General features: G+C 41.1%; 1 protein-coding gene across 1 annotated transcript; it reads left to right on the top strand.

The window, feature by feature from the left end:
- The first annotated feature begins 1,318 nt into the window (after positions 1 to 1,318).
- On the top strand, positions 1,319 to 22,765 carry PLOD1 (procollagen-lysine,2-oxoglutarate 5-dioxygenase 1). Its single transcript, XM_075839346.1, has 19 exons — positions 1,319 to 1,462; positions 5,735 to 5,826; positions 7,045 to 7,157; positions 7,330 to 7,493; positions 7,680 to 7,792; positions 12,320 to 12,383; positions 12,802 to 12,899; positions 13,683 to 13,784; positions 14,418 to 14,552; positions 15,718 to 15,839; positions 16,044 to 16,148; positions 16,244 to 16,369; positions 17,812 to 17,953; positions 19,239 to 19,352; positions 19,450 to 19,515; positions 19,877 to 19,981; positions 20,483 to 20,629; positions 21,103 to 21,228; positions 21,503 to 22,765. The coding sequence occupies exons 1-19, from the start codon at positions 1,390 to 1,392 to the stop codon at positions 21,656 to 21,658; spliced, it is 2,163 nt and encodes a 720-aa protein (XP_075695461.1). The 5' UTR covers positions 1,319 to 1,389; the 3' UTR covers positions 21,659 to 22,765.
- The last annotated feature ends 518 nt before the right edge of the window (positions 22,766 to 23,283 follow it).

The following is a 23,283-nucleotide window of genomic DNA, read 5'->3' as shown; positions in this document are numbered from 1 at the left end:
ATATATAAATCTTGCTGCACTTCAATGTAGTAGGTGAAAAAAAGTGTGGTTTATTCAAGCCAACATAAAAAAGGTGCGACGTTTCAGTCTTTTCATGCTTGAAAAAAGTCCTAATGTTGGACTGAAACGTCGCACCTTTATATGTTGGCTTGAATAAACCACACTTTTTTTCACCTACTACATTGAAGTGCTGCAAGATTTATTTTTGGATATAGATTTGGTCTTTGGATCTGGACTACTTGCTTGGCATCCGCTTACATGTAAACTCGATTGTGTTTGAGTGCTGCTGTCTTTTCTGCTGAGATGTGTGTGTGTGTGTGTGTGTGTGTGTGTGTGTGTGTGTGTGTGTGTGTGTGTGTGTGTGTGTGTGTGTGTGTGTGTGTGTGTGTAAAATAATATGTGTAAAATAAACATATAAATAATATAAATACATGACAAATAATAATAACAAAGACATAAGACAAAAATAAACACAGGTGATTAATATAAATACAGCATGAATAACACCAAACAATAGATAACAAATAAGACAAATATCAAAATGAATAATAATAAATAATTGTAATATATAATAAAAAATAATAGCTAAATAAATAATCATATAAAAAAATACATCATCAATAGAGATACATGAATTAATGAGCTGTATATGGTGAATCACATTCTTTAGTGTCTTATACATTCATATATTGGTGTATGCAGTGGTGACTATTGTTTTTGGCAGATGCTGAGGCTCCTATGGGGTTTTGCACACTTCTCACGTGTTGCACGTACTCACTGCAACATCTGGGCTGGGAGCAAGCAGTGACTGGCAGGAAGCAGAGCATGTGCCTGCAGTATACAGTATACAGACATGGGTGATGCTGCTGGACTGCAATGGGTCTGTCCAGACACAGGCTGCATGAAGTGTCATCCAGTCAGTCATTACCCCCTCCCTGCATTGCCTGGGCCCTGCACAGAAGTTGATTGTCATTGTATTGGCTCTGCAATATTCAGCAGCTCAGCCTCTGGCCAGGTCTCTGGAACATTCAAGCAGCCAGCTCCTTCCCTGGAAGTCCTGAGTGCTGAGCTGGAGCCTCATATATCGAGTTCTATGATTCCAAATGATTTGAACAGGAGGTAAAATTCCTCTAATATACAAAATATTTCATTGCAGCTCACATTAACCCTGTGTTCCCCAGCATGGGGCTACGGGTGTGAAAGAGTTTGCAAAGTTTTTTTTGTCATGACGTGGGTGGGACTGCAGAACTTTTTGGGCCAATCAGCTGTGAGCGTGTCTGTGAGTGACGTGAAGAAGGCCCGGCAGGGGGCGTGGTCATTGCGTGGCAGAGTCGTGGGGAGGCTGGGGGTCTCTGGGATTCCTGCGGAAGCTTCTGTGGAAGGTGCGAGATGTTCCTGGGGCTCCTGATCTCTTTGCTTCTCGGCTATGTGGCCCTGGGGGCCCTTGGCTCGAGCCCAGCGGGTGAGTGATCGTATTCCTGGGCACTTCTAGAAGTGACTCGATATATATATATATATATATCTTCTCCTACATGGAGTCACGTGTGCATCTCCCTGTATTTTATATACACTGTATGTGCCATGTAACCTATAGCCCCAATGTTTTGTAGTGTTCTTACAAACTCCATGCAGGGGGCATCTACGGGGGCACTAAAAGACTGGCACCATCAAGGGTACCCTTCCCCCTTATATACTGATGTATTCTAATGTTCTACTTCCCATTTCTCAATTAGCAGCTCTAGTTGTCACACTGTCATATATAGGGATGACATCTACAGGGACCTCGCAGGGCATTGGCACCATGTTGGGTATATTGGCACCATGTTGGGTATATTGGCACCATCCTATAATTCAGCTGGGCTTTGCTAAATTATTAAAGGGGAAATCTACCTTACAAACGTCTCCTGACCTGTCCCGGGGGTACAAGATCTCACAACCCCGGCTCTGCAGCTCCTTGTCAAGCACCTGAAGTCTCTAGTTAACTCTAAAGAAGCCGGAGTGCCGTACAGAACATGGCAGCCCTTTGTATTTAGGAATTGGTAGGGGGTCTGAGCCCCCTCCCCCATGGTTTCTATGTCATCTACATTTAGTTACCTTGGCTTGTTGAGACTTGTAGTTCTGTCTCATGTATGTTGAGTAGGTTGTTGTTGTTGTTGTAACAGTCTTCTGCACGATTTACAAGATGACATCTGCTGCTGCAGAACCTCTTGCAGGTAGCCTACGAATGCACCGACTTCCAGGAGTTCCATTTATACTTTCCGTTGTCATCAAAGTTAATCTGGAACGGTAACTATTTCGGGGTTACACGGGATCTGTTGTGGCTCTGACCATCCCCCCTCCCAGACTGTGATCCCTGTAATAAAGGACCGAATTACGGCGTCTGTATGGTCCCAGTCATCATTATCAGATCAGTGCGGAAACCCAGATATAGTCCTATACCCAATTGAAGCTTTGTTCGGTCCCTGCTCACCAGTACGGATGCTGTGGATCAGGACGTGTCATATATTAAAGGGGTACTCCACCTTTTCTTTGTAATAACCATGATGTGAGGACGCTGGGATCTCTGACTGTGGCTGCTGCAAGCTCGTGGTTGGTTTGCACATTATGCATAGAGCAGCCCATATAGACCGCTGCATACATTGATTTCTATGGACCTGCAGGTGTCGTGGGGGCTGAGATATAACCTGGTGGGCCACAACTTCTATATTACAAAGCTGCATTGTATAAATGGGGAGTACAGGGAGGTGGGGGTGAGCACGATAACTATGCTCCATTCACTGACAGAATGCAGGTCTGGAATGGCTCCTCTACTCTGCTGCTAGTGCCGAGGAAGACAGTAAGGCTGGTCCACACGCTACGGAATTGCTGCAGCAATTCCGTTGAAAGTAGCAGAAATTCCGCTGCGGCAAAAACCCATTTCCTGCGTTTTTTTACTGCAGAATATGGTGCGTATCTTGCTGCGTTTTTCTCAATGTTGGTAGATGGAGACGTCTCCTCTGAAAAACGCAGCAATTCAGTCACTTTCCGCAGCAGCAATTGACATCCTGCGGTACGAAAAATACGCACCGCAGCTCAGGTTCTGCCTTTCCGTAATATACAGGTGTAAATGACGTAACACAGCCCCTAATGACTTCTATGGGCAGCTATGTAACGGCCGGCTGTCCTCCAGAGTGAGGGCAACTTTTTCCAGTGACACATTGTTCTGGCTATTAGTTGGGACGAGTCCCTAAAATGATCTACAATAGGGGTTATGGAATAGGGTTGTCCACCGCAGATCACTCCTATCATTCAGAGACGGCTGTAACGCGGCTGCATTTTAGCATCGGTATTAGGCCACGATCACACACACAGTTTTGATGCAGTTTTTAGTGCATTTTTTGGCACCAAACACAGGAATGGACACGAAAGAAAGGAGATGCATCAGTCTTTTCTTTATACCTTTCCTGCCTTTTGGATCGAATTCTGTCTTTTTTTAAAAAACCAGAGCCAAAAACTGCATCAAAACTGTGTGTGTGATCCCGGGCTTACGGCCGCAAGTCCCGGTCCTGCTGTGCGTCTTTTGACCCAAACAAGCAGCGTCCTAGAGTAGATCGGTTTCATAATTTGAAGCTCCTGGGTCCCAATGCAAAATCTGTCAGGCCTCGTGCAGATGACCGTGCTTTTGCAGCAGCAATTTATCCGGATTTTTCTGCAGATAAATTGCGGACCCATTCATTTCTATGGCCCCATGCACCCCACCGTAGTTTACACGGATCCGTGTTGGGGGCAACAAATCCGGATCACAAAAACTCAGGATAAGGCCCCATGCACACGAACGTGCTTTTGCGGCCGCAATTCCTCTGAAAATCCACGGGAGAATTGCGGCCCAATTCATTTCTATGGGGCATGCACACGACCGTGGTTTTCACGGTCCGTGCATGGCCCAGGAGCCGGACTCATAGGAAATAATGGCCACGGGCCATGTCCACGGCTCGCGATTTACGGGCAGCTCGCAGGTGACACTCCGCTGCCGGCCGGCCCGAAAATCACGGCCGAGCACATGGCTACGGTAGTGTGCATGAGGCCTAAGTCATTTTACTGTCCTGATTTGCGGATTCATCAATACTGGTGAATTGTTGTTGATCCGTGAGTCCTAATGACACGCGGATCCGCAACAAAAGTTGTTTTTTTTTGGGGGCGTATGGATGTTATAGGTGGGGTTCCAGAAGACTCAACGCAATCTAATATTACATGGTCACCTATTTATTTGAATGGGCGCAATGTAATGCAACATTTCCCACGTAGGGTCGCCGTTGACAGCCGATTGCGTCTTTTGAGGATCGGTTGTTGTGAAGTCCCTTTTTGTATATATAGCGAGCTGCGTATCCAGGTTTTGCTGTGACTGGACGGGTGCAGCTAAAATATTCCTCTTCCATGGGCAGATTGCGGGTATTGTATGAGACAGATTGATCATTTTTGAGGAGGGTTTTGTAGACCGGGTGTAGAATGTAACATGAGAACAAAAAGAGCCATTCATTCCCCATCACTGCAGGAAGCGCCGGCACTGGGCTGGCGGGCGGCCCACCGATAACACTCACCGCTGTAAACTTATACTGTAAAGAGTGCAGACGGCCATGAATACAATTCTTGTTTTACATAGGAATTTTGTTTTTTGAGAACTCCAAAATAATTTAAAAAAAAATCTTCTGAATGTTTAAAGGGTCACTAAACCTAACATGGGCAGCGTATAATAGAGCAAGAGCTGTCGGGATCCCACATGTAGATGCCAATGTTTTTTGGAGGTCATCCCACTACCACTGCCTCTTCTTTGTTGCTTTTGATGCCGGAATCTCGGGATTGGTGGTGGTCCCAGCAGTCCGATCCCACCGCTCTGACGTTTATGGCTCATCTATATGCTTCAACCACGAGCCATCCACTAAAGACAATGGACGCCCTTTACTTTTAATCTTTAGCCTCAGGCTCCACGAAACATTTGGAGGCCTATGAGTTGCGTTAATAATGTGGCCTCAATGTTTCGATATGTAAAAAAAAAGTTTAGGGGCGACTTGCATCAATGACCATTGTAGCATGAGCCCCCCCCCCCCTATATGGAAACATTGAGGTCACGCGTGAGTCACGGTAATGCAGCGACTTTGGCGCAACTCACGGACCTCCAAATCTCACCCTGGAGCCTCACGAGTCCTATAAAATATCTCCCGTTATGACGCATGAATAGATCAATGTCATCAGTGATGCAAAAAGAAGCAATAACAAGTATAATAAATGCAACTTTCCAATAGACTCCAATTCCTTACCGTGTCAAGATCTCTACTTGCTGTCAATGGATAGGAACATTTATGGTTAAAATCTGGAAGCTTAAAAAAAACCTGTCCTGGGCATGATCAGGACGTGTTTTCATTCTCTGATTGTAAACAAGAATGTATCCAGTCGCTGGCAGCAAGCAGAGGTTTTGAGAATTGTAAAAAATTACTATTTTATTAGAAAGTTGCAGATTCTTTTTATTATACAGTGATAAAGTTTTATTTATATAACACCGTAAAACCTCTGCGATCGTTTTTTAGTAATGTCACTGGTTCCCAGTCCGATGGACTTTCTACCCTCCCAGTACACAGTATGGCTGCCTCCACGTTACCTAACATTCGGCTGTGTTATAGTATGGATGATGTATGGATGATGAATGGATGTATGGATGATGACTACTCACCCTCATTCGTCCTCCTTTTTTTTTCTCTAGACAACGTCTTAGTCTTTACCGTGGCCTCTGAAGAGACAGACGGCTTCAGACGATTCCAGAGATCGGCGCAGTGCTTCAACTACAAAGTGAAGGTGTGTGATATACGGCTACTGACCCTCAGGGCGTCTTAAAGAGGAATTCCAAGACTGACAGAGGAAATACTTGAGGACTGACTAAACAAAGTCAAAATCCTTAGCCCAAAGAAGCAGTGAACGAAGAGACGAAGCAGAAGGAAGAAAACTCATCCCACTTGTTCTGCAGATAAATTTATTCTGGATATGAATTTAAAGGGGTTTTAATGTTTTATGCAACTCTCTATTCTATCTCCTCACATTTTTCAATATATCTGCTATCTTTCAGTGACTGGATTAAATTCAGTGTCCAACAGACACAGCTGCAGGGTTTGTTAGTACAGAGAGCTCTTAGATTATGGATCCGTAATCGGCCACGGACACCTCCTGTATATTTACGGTTGTCCGGGTCGTAGAAATGACCCTCAAAAAATAGGACATGTCCTATATTTTGCATTTACGGATCATTCTCCAATACTTTTTAATGTGAGCACAGCCCAGAAATGCGGGTGACAGTCCGCGGCCCGTCCGTACAGTATTTACGGTCAGTAAATACTGCACAGTCGTGTGCATGAGGCCTTAAACACCGCAGCAAGCAATGCGCCGGTGTGAGAAGGACGCTTTCATAACAAGTTTTCAGGCACTGAATGGAAACATTCTTGACAGCAAGCAGAGATCTGGAAGAGCGAGAAATGTATCAATTAGGGTAGATGAAAGTAATAGAAGGTGCCCCTATTCGAGATATATGCATTATATAGACCGGGCTCTTTAAGTGCGGTGTAAAGTTCACTTCCTGTGCAATTCCCCATCAATAGTAGCCGATCCTGGGGGTCCCAGCAGCCGATCCTAGGGGTCCCAGCAGCCGATCGCCTAATCACAAAGAGCAGAACAGTTATGTAGAACGACATTTAGACATAGTTTGCTTTGCTTGTACCAATTTTGATCTAGATCAAATCTTATACTCCAGTCACATCCTAAGCTATCCTCAAAATTCTGCTGGGTTCTTCTTACCAAAGAGCAGTGCATTGTGGGAGGTCAGAAGGAGAGTTACACAATAAGAGATGACTTGTAAGGTCCCATGAATGACCGATTCCAGTAGAATGTCCAATTTAATGTAGCGGCCAGTAGACTTTATACTCTAACATTGGATGTGAATAGAGGAGAAATTCTCCTGAAACCCAAGAACAAAGCAAAATGAGTAAAACAACACATTGTTGGTCGGTCCGTTCCTCATTGCAGGTACTGGGACATGAAGAAGAATGGCATGGGGATGGGCAGAAAGTTCGACTTCTGAAGACGGCTCTGGAGCAGTATGTGGATAATGAAGACCTTGTCATCCTCTTCACTGAAAGGTATGAACAAAGGACGGACCATCAGCTCCATGTTCATATACAAACGAGGTATGAGGCGTGTTGTGCCTCATGATCTCATAGGCTCACAGAAGTGGCGGGCTCATATTAGTTCACACTATTGTGTTGTGTTGTTGGACTGTTACATCGTTCTGTTATTTTTATTATTTTACAGCTATGACATGGTGTTTGCCTCCGGTCCGGCTGAACTCCTCAAGAAGTTCAAGCAAGCCAAAAGTAAAGTGGTTTTCTCTGCGGAAGCAGTGGCTTATCCTGAGCGCCGCCTGGAGCCCAAGTATCCGGCTGTTAGAGAGGGCAAGCGCTTCCTGGGCTCTGCAGGTATACCCTCATACTCATAGTCTACCCAATAGTCTTAATTGTCCTTGAGCTGGGAGCCCCACCGGTACCAGTAACTAAGAGCCCGTTATCCTCAGTCGGGTGTCTTAACCCATTGAGTGCTGGTCTGGGGGTTCCTTCGCTCGGGAGGTTTATATATTCGGATTATTAATTTCGTTCTCTTTGCAGCTTTCATAGGTTACGCTTCACATCTGCATAAATTGGTGGCGGACTGGGACGGGGCTGATGAAAACAATGACCAACTATTTTACACCAACATCTTCTTAGACCCTGTGAAAAGAGTAAGTGAGACCCAGGGCATTGTCTAGTCCTGGAGTATAATGTCATCCTGCAGCTCTGTACAGGTTGTACCAGCCAAGCAGCTCATGTGCAGAATTATTGAGGGACAATTACGGTCAACTCTGTGCTAGTGATGAATGCGATTTGTATGTGCTACATAAAGCAATGGCGGCAAGGAAGTGATAACTGTGCGTATTTCTGGCTTAGATAAGTGGTTGCCACTCTTTGAACCGATTCAGATGGTAGCTTGATAAACTAAGTAGATTCTTTTTACACCAGCTATACCTAATATATAACTGCCCCCTATATACAAGAATATAACTACTATAATACTGCTCCCTATATACAAGAATATAACTACTATAATACTGCTCCCTATATACAAGAATATAACTACTATAATACTGTTCCTATATACAAGAATATAACTACTATAATACTGCTCCTATATACAAGAATATAACTACTATAATACTGCCCCCTATATACAAGAATAGAACTACTATAATACTGCTCCTATATACAAGAATATAACTACTATAATACTGCCCCTATATACAAGAATATAACTACTATAATACTGCTCCCTATATACAAGAATATAACTACTATAATACTGCCCCTATATACAAGAATATAACTACTATAATACTGCAGCTATATACAAGAATATAACTACTATAATACTACCCCCTATATACAAGAATATAACTACTATAATACTGCCCCTATATACAATAATATAACTACTATAATACTGTTCCTATATACAAGAATATAACTACTATAATACTGCTCCTATATACAAGAATATAACTACTAGAATACTGCTCCTATACACAAGAATATAACTACTATAATACTGCCGCTATATACAAGAATATAACTACTATAATACTGTTCCTATATACAAGAATATAACTACTATAATACTGCTCCTATATACAAGAATATAACTACTATAATACTGCCCCCTATATACAAGAATAGAACTACTATAATACTGCTCCTATATACAAGAATATAACTACTATAATACTGCCCCTATATACAATAATATAACTACTATAATACTGTTCCTATATACAAGAATATAACTACTATAATACTGCTCCTATATACAAGAATATAACTACTAGAATACTGCTCCTATACACAAGAATATAACTACTAGAATACTGCCCCCTAGGTACAAGAATATAACTACTATAATACTGCCCCTATATACAAGAATATAACTACTATAATACTGTTCCTATATACAAGAATATAACTACTATAATACTGCCCCTATATACAAGAATATAACTGCTATAATACTGCCCCTATATACAAGAATATAACTACTATAATACTGCCCCTATATACAAGAATATAACTACTATAATACTGCCCCCTAAATACAAGACTATAACTACTATAATACTGCTCCTCTATACAAGAATATAACTACTATAATACTGCTCCTATATACAAGAATATAACTACTATAATACTGCCCCCTATATACAAGAATGTAACTACTATAATACTGCCCCCTATATACAAGAACATAACTACTATAATACTGTCCCCTATAGACAAGAATGTAACTACTATAATACTGCCCCCTATATACAAGAATATAACTACTATAATACTGCCCCCTATATACAAGAACATAACTACTATAATACTGTCCCCTATAAACAAGAATATAACTACTATAATACTGCCCCCTATATACAAGAATATAACTACTATAATACTGCCTCCTATATACAAGAATATAACTACTATAATACTGCTCCTATATACAAGAATATAACTACTATAATACTTCCCATATATACAAGAATATAACTACTATAATACTGCCCCTATATACAAGAATATAACTACTATAATACTGCTCCTATATACAAGAATATAACTACTATAATACTGCCCCTATATACAAGAATATAACTACTATAATACTGCCTCCTATATACAAGAATATAACTACTATAATACTGCTCCTATATACAAGAATATAACTACTATAATACTTCCCATATATACAAGAATATAACTACTATAATACTGCCCCTATATACAAGAATATAACTACTATAATACTGCTCCTATATACAAGAATATAACTACTATAATACTGCTCCTATATACAAGAATATAACTACTATAATACTGCCCCCTATATACAAGAATATAACTACTATAATACTGCCCCCTATATACAAGAATATAACTACTATAATACTGCCCCCTATATACAAGAATATAACTACTATAATACTGCTCCTATATACAAGAATATAACTACTATAATACTGCTCCCTATATACAAGAATATAACTACTATAATACTGCCCCCTATATACAAGAATATAACTACTATAATACTGCCCCCTATATACAAGAATATAACTACTATAATACTGCCCCCTATATACAAGAATATAACTACTATAATACTGCCCCCTGTATACAAGAATATAACTACTATAATACTGCCCCCTATATACAAGAATATAACTACTATAATACGGCCCCCTATATACAAGAATATAACTACTATAATACTGCCCCTATATACAAGAATATAACTACTATAATACTGCCCCCTATATACAAGAATATAACTACTATAAAACTGTCCCTATATACAAGAATATAACTACTATAACACTGCTCCTATATACAAGAAAATAACTACTATAATACTGCCCCTATATACAAGAATATAACTACTATAATACTGCCCCTATATACAAGAATATAACTACTATAATACTGCCCCTATATACAAGAATATAACTACTATAATACTGACCCTATATACAAGAATATAACTACTATAATACTGCCCCTATATACAAGGATATGACTACTATAATACTGCTCCTATATACAAGGATATGACTACTATAATACTGCCCCTATATACAAGAATATAACTACTATAATACTGCCCCCTATATACAAGAATATAACTACTATAATACTGCCCCTATATACAAGGATATGACTACTATAATACTGCTCCTATATAAAAGGATATGACTACTATAATACTGCCCCCTATATACAAGAATATAACTACTATAATACTGCCCCCTATATACAAGAATATAACTACTATAATACTGCTCCTATATACAAGAATATAACTACTATAATACTGTACCCTATATACAAGAATATAAATACTATAATACTGCCCCCTATATACAAGAATATAACTACTATAATACTGCCCCTATATACAAGAATATAACTACTATAATACTGCCCCCTATATACAAGAATATAACTACTATAATACTGCCCCTATATACAAGGATATGACTACTATAATACTGCCCCTATATACAAGAATATAACTACTATAATACTGCCCCCTATATACAAGAATATAACTACTATAATACTGCTCCCTATATACAAGAATATAACTACTATAATACTGCTCCCTATATACAAGAATATAACTACTATAATACTGCTCCCTATATACAAGAATATAACTACTATAATACTGCCCCCTATATACAAGAATATAACTACTATAATACTGCTCCCTATATACAAGAATATAACTACTATAATACTGCCCCCTATATACAAGAATATATCTACTATAATACTGCCTCTATATACAAGAATATAACTACTATAATACTGCTCCTATATACAGGAATATAACTACTATAATACTGCCCCTATATACAAGAATATAACTACTATAATACTGCCCCTATATACAAGAATATAATTACTATAATACTGCTCCCTATATACAAGAATATAACTACTATAATACTGCCCCTATATACAAGAATATAACTACTATAATACTGTTCCTATATACAAGAATATAACTACTATAATACTGCCCCTATATACAAGAATATAACTACTATAATACTGCTCCTATATACAAGAATATAACTACTATAATACTGCTCCCTATATACAAGAATATAACTACTATAATACTGCTCCCTATATACAAGAATATAACTACTATAATACTGCCCCCTATATACAAGAATATAACTACTATAATACTGCCCCTATATACAAGGATATGACTACTATAATATTGCCCCCTGTATACAGGAATATAACTACTATAATACTGCCTCCTATATACAAGGATATGACTACTATAATATTGCCCCCTGTATACAGGAATACTACTGTAATGATGGGTAAGGAATGAGTGGATATTGTTGCTGGTATAAGCTCAAGAACTTTGCTAATATTTTACTATCTACATTGTGTTCTCTGTTTTGCTGCTTTGTCCGGTTTTATGTCAGTATTTTGCAGTGCAGAATAAATAATTTCTGTTAAGATTTTGAGAAACGTCACTATATTTTCTTATGTTTATCTCCAACAAGTTAGGACATTTTAGTATAACTCACAGTTCGTGGCACAGGAAGAAGCCGCCTCGTGCCCGGATCGCTGCTCACATTGCATTATTATATGAGTGAAATAACAAGTGACAGCTGCAAAACTTACTGCTATTTGTTTTATCTATGAAGGAGAAGATTAACATCACCTTAGATCACAGATGTCGAATCTTCCAGAATCTTCATGGTTCTGAGGGTGAGTAAATAATTACAAATGAGCTGTTTTGTAAAATGAGGGTAACGGGTCTAATCACACATTACCGTCAAATTGCCTTTTTTGTTAAATCACGCTGTGTGAATAGACCATAAAGCAGATCTTGTGTTTTCTCACTGGAGGTTCAGTTGCTTGTAGTTAATAGTCATTGTGTCCTTGCTGTCATGATAATCAGCTCTCCGTGTACTGACATCCTGCTGAGCGTGTGCTTATACACAGCAACCAATCTGAACAAGCAAAGCTGCAGTCTAAAGCATAGAGGAGGGGCATAGGGGCAGCCTGAGCTACAGATCTGACAGGAGGTGGATTTCAAACTACCTTAGTCTCCATATAAAATGCAAGGAAATGACAAAATTACATAATTTCATGTGAAGTGACCTGTTGTTTATTTTCTTTCCAGGGGATGTTGTATTAAAGTTTGAGAACGGGAGGGTAAGAGCCCGAAATATGGTTTATGACACTCTTCCTGTCCTTATGAATGGGAATGGACCATCAAAGGTAATGTTTTATATTCATCATTTGCACGCTTTGATTAAAGTGTATGTAAACCATTTTATTGTTGATATTTATATAATGTAAATACACAGTTGAGTCCCTTTTAATGTATTACATTACTTATCCTGTACTGATCCTGAGTTATATCCTGTATTATACTCCAGAGCTGCACTCACTATTCTGCTGGTGGAGTCACTGTGTACATACATTACATTACTTATCCTGTACTGATCCTGAGTTGCATCCTGTATTATACTCCAGAGCTGCACTCACTATTCTGCTGGTGGAGTCACTGTGTACATACATTACTTATCCTGTACTGATCCTGAGTTGCATCCTGTATTATACTCCAGAGCTGCACTCACTATTCTGCTGGTGGAGTCACTGTGTACATACATTACATTACTTATCCTGCACTGATCCTGAGTTACATCCTGTATTATACTCCAGAGCTGCACTCACTATTCTGCTGGTGGAATCACTGTGTACATACATTACATTACTGATCCTGTACTGATCCTGAGTTACATCCTGTATTATACTCCAGAGCTGCGCTCACTATTCTGCTGGTGGAGTCACTGTGTACATACATTACATTACTTATCCTGTACTGATCCTGAGTTACATCCTGTATTATACTCCAGAGCTGCACTCCCTATTCTTCTGGTGGAGTCACTGTGTACATACATGACATTACTTATCCTGTACTGATCATGAGTTACAGCTTGTATTATACTTATAGTTCGTATACTAAACGGTTATGTTCCTTGTGTGTCTGTGTTTTAGCTTCTTATGAACTACCTGGGAAATTACGTTCCTCGTGTCTGGACCTTCGAGACTGGCTGTGTCATCTGTGATGAAGGCTTGAGAAGCCTAGAAGAATTTAAGGTAAAGCAGCTGAGCTTCAAGTAACCAGGACATTCCAAGAAGTTTCGATTTTTGACGAATTGTCCCCATCAGTTCACTTTAATTTTTCATCTCCTCCTCCGACCATTGCTTTTAGATACTAAAGACATCATTTTTTTATGAATGGTTGGCTTCGCTCCCTTATCCTAATAGGTAATTCTGAGTTATTAGAGGAGGGTCCTCTGTTCAGCATCCTCATCTCTTGACCAGAGTGGACAACAGTTAGAAAAATCTCATATATTGATATGAATAGACACTGTGTAATGCTTAATTTCCCCTGTGGTGGCGCTGCAGGGAAGTTAAACACTTACTGCCAGGTTTCCCTACAGATTACAGCTGATCGCTGGTGGTCCCAACCGGGGCACACTATGTGATCATATTATTGTCAAGGGACCTTTCTAACAAGTAGGGATTTTTCAAAGCCTACAACCGAAAAAGAAAGTGACTATATATTACTTATATTGTAGGTGGAGATTTCCTTTATGCAAGTTATTGTAAATACAAATACCTGATCCTTTTCATAGATTTCTTTTTTTCTTCCCTCTCTTTTAAAATGTTCTCAGATTTACATTGTCTTTTATGATCAGTCAGACCTCTTCTCTTTTTCTTTGGTAGACTGATGACTCCTTCCCATTGGTCGTGGTTGGCATCTTCATCGAGCAGCCGACACCATTTGTTTCTGAGTTTTTCAAACAATTGGGTAACCTGCAGTATCCAAAGAAAAGGATCCAGCTTTACATTGCCAACCATGTAAGTCACAGCTGCCCTAACGGTACCCGGCAATGCGTGTAGAGAATAATGAATTGTAACTCGTGGGGTTGCGGTTGGTGAATGATAATTGGTCTGGTCGATGATGGTGGATGGATTACCCTTGGTCTATGGTAACTGTTACATTTATTTGTGGTAAATGGTAACTGGTTTGGTCTGTTTTGGTGAATAGTAATTGGATGAGTTGAAAATGGTAACCGGCTGGTCTGAGGGAGTTGAATGTTAAAAGGTTGGTGAAGGGTAGCTGAGTTGGTTTAGGTAGGTGAAATAATAACTGGTAGTGTTGAGGTTGGTGACTGGTAACTGTTTGGCTTGAACTTGGTGAATGGGAACTGGTTCAGTTGCCTTTGGTGAGTAGTAACTTATTGGTTTAAGCTTAGTGAATGGTAACTGGTTGGGTTGAGGATGGTGAATGCTAAATGGTTGGGTTGAGCATGTTGAATGGGAACTGGTTGAGCTGAGGATGGTGAATGGAAACTGGTTGGGTTGAGGATGGTGAATTGCAACTGGTTGGGTTGAGGATGGTGAATTGCAACTGGTTGGGTTGAGGATGGTGAATTGCAACTGGTTGGGTTGAGGATGGTTAATTGCAACTGTTTGGGTTGAGGATGGTGAATTGCAACTGGTTGGGTTGAGGATGGTGAATTGCAACTGGTTGGGTTGAGGATGGTGAATTGCAACTGGTTGGGTTGAGGATGGTGAATTGCAACTGGTTGGGTTGAGGATGGTGAATTGCAACTGGTTGGGTTGAGGATGGTGAATTGCAACTGGTTGGGTTGAGGATGGTGAATGTGAATTGGTTGGGTTGATGATGGTGAATGGTAACTGGTTGAGCTGAAGATGGTGAAGGGTAACTAATTGGGTTGAGGATGGTGAATAGTAACTGGTTGAGTTGAAGATGGTCAATGTGAATTGGTTGGGTTGAGGATGGTCAATGTTAATTGGTTGGGTTGCGAATGGTCAATGTGAATTGGTTGGGTTGAGGATGGTGAATAGGAGCTGGCTGAGTTGCCCGAGATGAATGGTCACTGGTTAATTTATTTATGATGAATGGTAACTGGCTAGATTGATACTGGCGAATGGTAACTGATTGAGCTACTCCAGTATATTTTCTATTTTAACCTTTAACTCTTTCCTCTGTCCCCAGGAACCTCATCACCAGAAACATTTGGAAAAATTCCTGCAGGTAAACAGCTCAGAATACAACAATGTCAAATATGTGGGACCTGAGGAAGCTTCTAACTTTGCTGATGCTCGTAATGCTGGAATGTAAGTATAGTAAATATGTAACATAGTAAATATAATAAAAATAAAAAATTGTTGGGGGGGGGGGGGGTTTGGCAGCCAATATGGCTACCACTAGGGGTCCTATTCTAGAAAACCTTTTAGCTTCTTCTTTCAGGTTAATGGTAGCGAATTTACCAGATTGGTTTTGAAACATAAAACGTGTAATATTTAGCTGATTATCTGTAGGGACATCTGCCGCCAGAACCCGGAGTGTGAATATTACTTTTCCATTGACGTCCAGGTGGTTCTGAAAAACACCAGCGTGCTACGGACTCTCATTGAACAGAACAAGTAAGATGGTGGCCATGAATGTCATGTGATTTTGATGCTTCCAACCCTGGCAGAATGTAATGTAATGTTTACATATCTGTCTTGTCTCCCATCAGGTCAATCATTTCCCCTATGGTCAGCCGCATTCAGGATCTGTGGTCAAACTTTTGGGGTGCATTGAGTTCGGACGGGTTTTATGCTCGGTCGGAGGATTATATAGACATCGTTCAGAGACAGAGAATGTAAGTAAATGAAAGGAGCAAAACGGCAGGTTATCTCAGCTATCCGTCTAACAGGCATAGCAGGGTACGCCAAATATATTATGCCGTGCTCGGAATTTGTCACAATTCGCACCATTTTTGCCGGCTAGTATTTGTGTGCATCGTATGACGCTTCTCCCCCCATGTTTATGCATGTCCCTCAGCACATTGATTCTGCAATGGCGGTGGATACTGGGATCAGGGGGACAATAGGCTCAATGCGTTTTGCTCCCTCCCTGGAAAACAGGATTTTGATTTGATTATAGACTGTACAATGCCAAATAAGCCAAGGGTTGCATTATAAGCAAAGCAAGTCGTGTGGATGATCATTCGTGGGTAAGAATCCTCAGGGTAAAGAAAAAACTCTGTATCCATACAGGGCCGGCCTTAGGTTGGATGGCGCCCTGTGCTGGAGACTCTATCGCTGCCCTCCACAAACCAAAAAATGAACCACATATATAGATACGCACATACTGGAACATATATACTGTACATACATAGAGGGACATATTTAGACAAACAGGCAAATATACACACACATTCTGGAATATATACATACATAAAGGTAAATATATAGACATACAGACACATATATATATATATATACACACAAACAGGCACATAAATACACAGACCGGAACCTATACAAATACATAAAAGGCACATATATACAAGCACAAATACACATTCACAAACAGACCCATTTATACCCAGTACACATAATGTAGTAGATGTTACCTGCAGTCCTATGTAATACCACAGATAACACAGTGATGACACTCTGATTACAGATAATGTAGTAGATGTTACCTGCAGTCCTATGTAACACCACAGATAACACACAGTAAAAACGCTCAGAGAACAGATAATGTAGTGTTACCTGCAGTCCTATGTAACACCACAGATAACACACTGATAACTATACCCACACATATATAAACACACACAGAGGCATACATATATACACACTAACAGATAGATAGATAGATAGATAGATAGATAGATAGATAGATAGATAGATAGATAGATAGATAGATAGATAGATGGATAGATATGAGATAGATAGATAGATATGAGATAGATAGATAGATATGAGATAGATAGATAGATAGATAGATATATACACACACATAGACACTTAACCATCTCTCCTTGCTGACAGGCTGACAGGCTTCCTGCACGACGGGCTGTGGGCGGAGCTTCCTCCTCTGCTCTTGTTTCCTCCATGTGTGTGAGACGTGGAGCAGAGGCAGAGCCCAGGGGCGCCCCTACATGCTGGGAGGATGCAGCGCACTGTGCACTCGCACAGGTCGCACACCCCCAAGGCTGGCCCTGTATCCATATACATAGGAAATAGTTGAAGATTTTTTGGAGATCCGTAGTAGAGGCATGAATGCATGATATACTGTGATCCTGTTTTTCAGTGGAATCTGGAATGTCCCCTACATCACCAATGTTTACTTAGTGAAAGGCATCGTCCTCCGGAATACTCTGAGCCAGTATGATCTTTTCCACAGTGGAAGTCTGGACCCAGACATGGCGTTCTGTGACAATGTGCGCAGAAAGGTCAGTAAGAGAATCAGATGAGCATTTTATATATTGCAAATGTCAGAACCCCCCCCCCCACCCAGAAAAAATATCACCTCTTCTCTCAAGCCAATTAAATGTCTATTCTTCTGTCTATAGAAAAGCTGGCCAGCATTGCATCTACCACGGGGATTGTCACCCAGCTTTTCCAGACACCTGAACATTTTTTTTCTAGCTCCTGTACCATTCTCTGAGCCTAGAGCCGGGACTATATAAAGTTCTGTGCTGCTGTGTCTATCTCACAAATCATTTCTTAATGCTCGTCCACACGTAGCGGAATTGCGGACGGAAAATACGCAGAATACAGTAGCAGCAAAGTGGGTGAGATTTAACAAATCTCATCCACACGCTGCGTAAATATTCAGAGCAGAAATGTACCTGCGGCGCGTATTTTTTGTCAATTCCTGCTGCAGAATGCGAACTGAATTGCTGCGTTTTTCAGAGGAGATGTCACCATCTCCCAGCATTGAGAAAAACACCGCAAAATCCACACCATTTTCTGCAGTGAAAAACGTTTTTGCCGAAGTGGTAAGTCTGCTACTTTCAACGGAATTGCTGCAGAAATTTTCTGCACCAATTCTGTTACGTGTGGACAAGGACTTAGACTGATACATTGTTACAAGCTGCGATTGTGTGTGCAGTACTAGTTCAGGATGAGTCTCTAAATGCAAACAATGAATGTTTTGTTCACTGACAGAAAGCAGAGATCTTGAAATCAGTGAGAAATTGAAACACAGTCTATTAGAAAGTTGCCGGACTTTTCTTTCTTCAATGATTAAGCTTTAATAAAGGGCTTTTCTGGGACTGTAATATTGGTGGGCTATGCTTAGGGTAGGCGATCAATATCTGAACGGAGGGGGCCGGACTCTCAGAACCGCTGTCATTCAGCAGAATGAAGGGGGTGCATCGCTCCAGTAAGCGCTGCATCCCCTTTATTGTTTACCTGGGCACAGTGCCATGCATTGGGTTGTGGCCGCACTTGGTACTGCAGCTGTGGGCCATTCAAGTGAACTGCACAGCCACAATCCTATAAGTGGTGCGGTGCCGGGTCAAACAAAAGCGAATGCGGCCCTCACTCTTCCTTTAGCTGATCAGCGGGGGTGCTGAAAGTCGGACCCCCACCATTTAGAGTCCTAAGGCCAGGCCATCACTTTTACAGTCCCAGAAAACCCCATTAATACCAGACGACCCATTTGATTTACCCTTTGCAGCGGCTCATAGTGACGTATTATTATTTGTTAGAATTGTCATTTTTCACCTTCAGGGAGTCTTCATGTTTGTGAGTAACAGACAGTCGTTCGGCCACATCCTCTCCTTGGAAAACTATAAGACCTCTCACCTCCACAACGACCTGTGGCAGATCTATGAAAACAGCCAGGTACGTCCTCCTGGACAGAACGCATTATCCCGCAGGAATGTCAATGAAAATAGAGGTTGTCACTCAATAAGGAAAAAATATTTTCTTGTTTTGACAGGATTGGAAGGAAAAATACATTCACCCCAATCACACGTTGGCTCTGAAAGGCAAGATGATCGAATCGGTGAGTAATGATCAGGACAGAAATGGTAACATTAGACATTTTCTTACATTTCAAACATTGAGGGTCCGTTCACACGGCTTATTACCAGAAAAATCGGAAGCAGAGCGCCTCCAAACATCTGGGAAAAAACGGCGTTCTGTTCCGACTGGCTGTTTTTTTACGCGGCCATTTAAAAAAAAAACACCCGCGAAATAGAAGTGCAGGTCACTTCTTGAGTCGTTTTTGGAGCCGTTTTTCATTGACTCTATAGAAAAAACGCTCCAAAAACGGTCGTAGAAAACTCAGCGAAGAACGGGAGCGGTTTTCCCTTGAACACACATTTCTATTTTGGACTATTGCATTCATTCTTTTCTCCACTCAGCCATGTCCAGATGTCTACTGGTTCCCATTATTTACTGACTCTGCATGTGATGAGCTCGTGGAGGAAATGGAAAATTTCGGTCAATGGTCAGGAGGAAATAACCAGGTAAGTAGCGGACATTTGTTCTTAAAGGATTTACCCGGGATATATATATTTTTTTTATTTTCAATGTCCCGTTTGTTAAAAATTGCTTTCCCTCTGGCACCACCTGAACTTAGCGCCACAGCATGTGGCCCCCATCCCCCTCACAGTCTAGGCAACGTACGGGACATCTGTATGTCAAATATGTGACGCAGCAGCAGCAGGGAAACCCTCGACCACAGCAAAAAGCCTCTCTGTTCAATATGCGGTTCAGCAGGCGTCCGAGGGAGAGAGGACGTTTTTTGTAACATTGTATCTGAAAGCCCTCTTATTTTTCAAAAATTCTTTCAAAAGTTTGTATGTATTGAAGGATATTGTTTGTAGTGCTGTTATTCTTCAGTAGGTGGTGCTGTTGTCTATTAGAATACATTGCTAGCACCACCTACAGTCTGTTGTCGGGTACTGCATAAAATAATCTAGGTCCCAATTCTAAATGAACATGTTCTTACTCTTGAATCATTACAGGATCAGAGACTGCAGGGAGGATATGAAAATGTCCCAACAATTGATATTCACATGAACCAAATCAGCTATGAGAAGGAATGGCAAAAATTACTGCTGGACTTTGTGGCCCCCATTACAGAAAAATTGTTTCCTGGTTATTATACTCAGGTAGGTATTATTGCATTTCTGTTTCTTATATTATTAGGTATCATTATGTATTGGAGGGTAAACCGTTCATCAAGTCTTTACTGCACTTTCAAATTGCACCAATAAACCTGGGGAACGCCAGTGTTTTGTTTTTTTTTGTTGTTTTTTTTTTTAGGAGGGTCCCAAACCAATCAGCTGATCGCAGGGTGTCCTGCTGTTAGCACCCCAGCAGTTGGCTGTAATCTGTGTGGGAACTAAGCAAGTGTTCAATTTCTCTGCAGCGCCATCACAGGACAAATGAAGCATTACACTCATTAAAATGAATAGGCTGGCCGTGTAATACACAAACATGTTGGGTCCTCCAGAGAGAGACGCTCTTGGCAGCCACTCTCTGCTCTGATTGATAGTAGAGGGTGCCCCTTATTAATTCAGTTTGCCCTAAAAAGTACAGGAAAAAGGATCTCCCATCATTGTCTCTGTATTTTTTTGGGCAGGCTCAGTTTGACTTGGCCTTTGTCGTACGGTACAGACCTGATGAGCAGCCGTCTCTGGTTCCGCACCACGACGCATCCACCTTCACTATAAATTTGGCTCTAAACGGCGTGGGACAGGATTACGAGGTCAGTAACAAACTTGCTCTGATGACTTCTGATTATCTATCATAAAGAAGATGCTGTGGGTTGTAGTTACGTTGTGACCTTTGCACCATCTCATAATGTAACCCATACTTTTTCAACATGGTAACTCTATAAATACTGGGAGGGTGGTCTCGATCAGGGGCACATCCTAGCCCTCAATGCATACTGACCACGAGGGGCCATCTAGCCCAGACACCTTTTAAGTTGACCATTCTATGGGTGGAATATGTTGTGTCTAACCAATGTTCTTGTGCAGGGAGGTGGCTGCAGATTCCTCCGCTACAACTGCTCCATAACGGCCCCGAGGAAAGGATGGGCCTTAATGCACCCAGGACGACTGACCCATTACCACGAGGGACTCCCGACCACAAAAGGAACCCGGTACATCGCAGTCTCCTTTGTGGATCCTTAAGCTGAACTTGTCTTACAAGAACTTTGGATAAGTTATAATGTAACACTGATAAAGTATTATGAGGTCGAGGCCACGTTCGCAGGACACAGATTACCGTTTGGCACAATCAACATTATCTTTTTGGATAAGCACCCGATTGAATCCGTGAGAATTCGTAACCGTCTAGATTGACGCACACAGACCGAGCCTCAACAGCGAACAAATGCCTAACACCATGATGATTTTCTTATATGTATATATATATTTCTCTGTCTTTGATCGGTCTCAGGTTTCGGCTCTCCCTTTGTATATTTGAGATAATTTCAATGTCTGTGATAAGTCTATGTAGTGTTTATAGCGTTACTTACTCCTACGTTTCCTGATAATAAGACCTCACGCACACGAACGTGTTTTTTCGTCCGCAGAAATGCAGATGAATGGCGGACCCATTCATTTCTATGGGCCCATGCACACGACCGTGGTTTCCGGGAGCCCGGATAGCAAAAATATGGGACAAGTCCTTATACGGTCCGGATTTGCAGTCTGGGCTCGTTTAAATCTATGTGCGCACGGTGCGTGTATGCGGCTACGGTCGTGTGCATGAGGCCGATGACTTTAAAAAATGTCGGCCCTGTGCATTTCACTATAAAAGACGCACCCCGAGAATGTGACAATAAGGAGCAGAGCGATAATAGCAGCCTCGTTTTAATATTAAATATATTTTTTAATATTTTATATATGAGCTTGAATAAAAATATTTACCCCTCCCCCTAAAAACAATATCTTTACATCCCAGTACAGGTCACACCTAAAAAGCATTTCAATCTTTGAGTCGTCCTCTTCTATTAAGATCTATTCAGCCATTTCTTCGCTATATCTCTTCTTGGGAAAGCTGGGTGATAAGCTAGAGGGTCCGGTATAACAGGTGTCAGAGTTTGTCACCCACCTTTCCTAGATTCCTGAATGGTTTGTGGACATAAATAGGTAGATTTGCCTTTTTACCATTCTATTTAGCATTCCCGGAAAGCTGGGTGGTACCTGGGGCGACGTATCCCTCAGGCTGGGTTCACACGACCACATTAACGTCCGTAATGTACGGACGTATTTCGGCCACAAGTCCCGGACCTAACACAGTGCAGGGAGCCGGGCTCCTAGCATCATAGTTATGTACGATGCTAGGAGTCCCTGCCTCTCCGTGGAACTACTGTCCCGTACTGAAAACATGATTACAGTACGGGACAGTTGTCCTGCAGCGAGGCAGGGACTCCTAGCGTCGTACATAACTATGATGCTAGGAGCCCGGCTCCCTGCACTGTGTTCAGTCCGGGACTTCCGGCTGAAATACGTCCGTCAATTACGGACGTTAATGTGGTCGTGTGAACCCAGCCTCAAGCAGAAACTAAAAGAATCAAGAGTAATACCAACATTGCCTGAGGGTTGTAGTCCTAATTCATCATGGTTGTGTAAATTTAATTCACAGGTCTGCTATGGTCAAATATTTTGCTCAATTCTTGCAGGTGCTGAAATACTGCACATTACTTTAGTGATGCATGTGACACGAGCACGAGAGTGTGAACTGGGCCTAACCGAGCATACTGTGGTGAACTTGCTTACAGTACAGTTTATTACTTGCATGAGTTTTCCAC

This window comes from Rhinoderma darwinii, chromosome 10, assembly GCF_050947455.1.
Source record: "Rhinoderma darwinii isolate aRhiDar2 chromosome 10, aRhiDar2.hap1, whole genome shotgun sequence".
Taxonomy (NCBI): Eukaryota; Metazoa; Chordata; class Amphibia; order Anura; family Rhinodermatidae; genus Rhinoderma; species Rhinoderma darwinii.
This window is presented reverse-complemented; position numbering and strand designations above follow the sequence as displayed.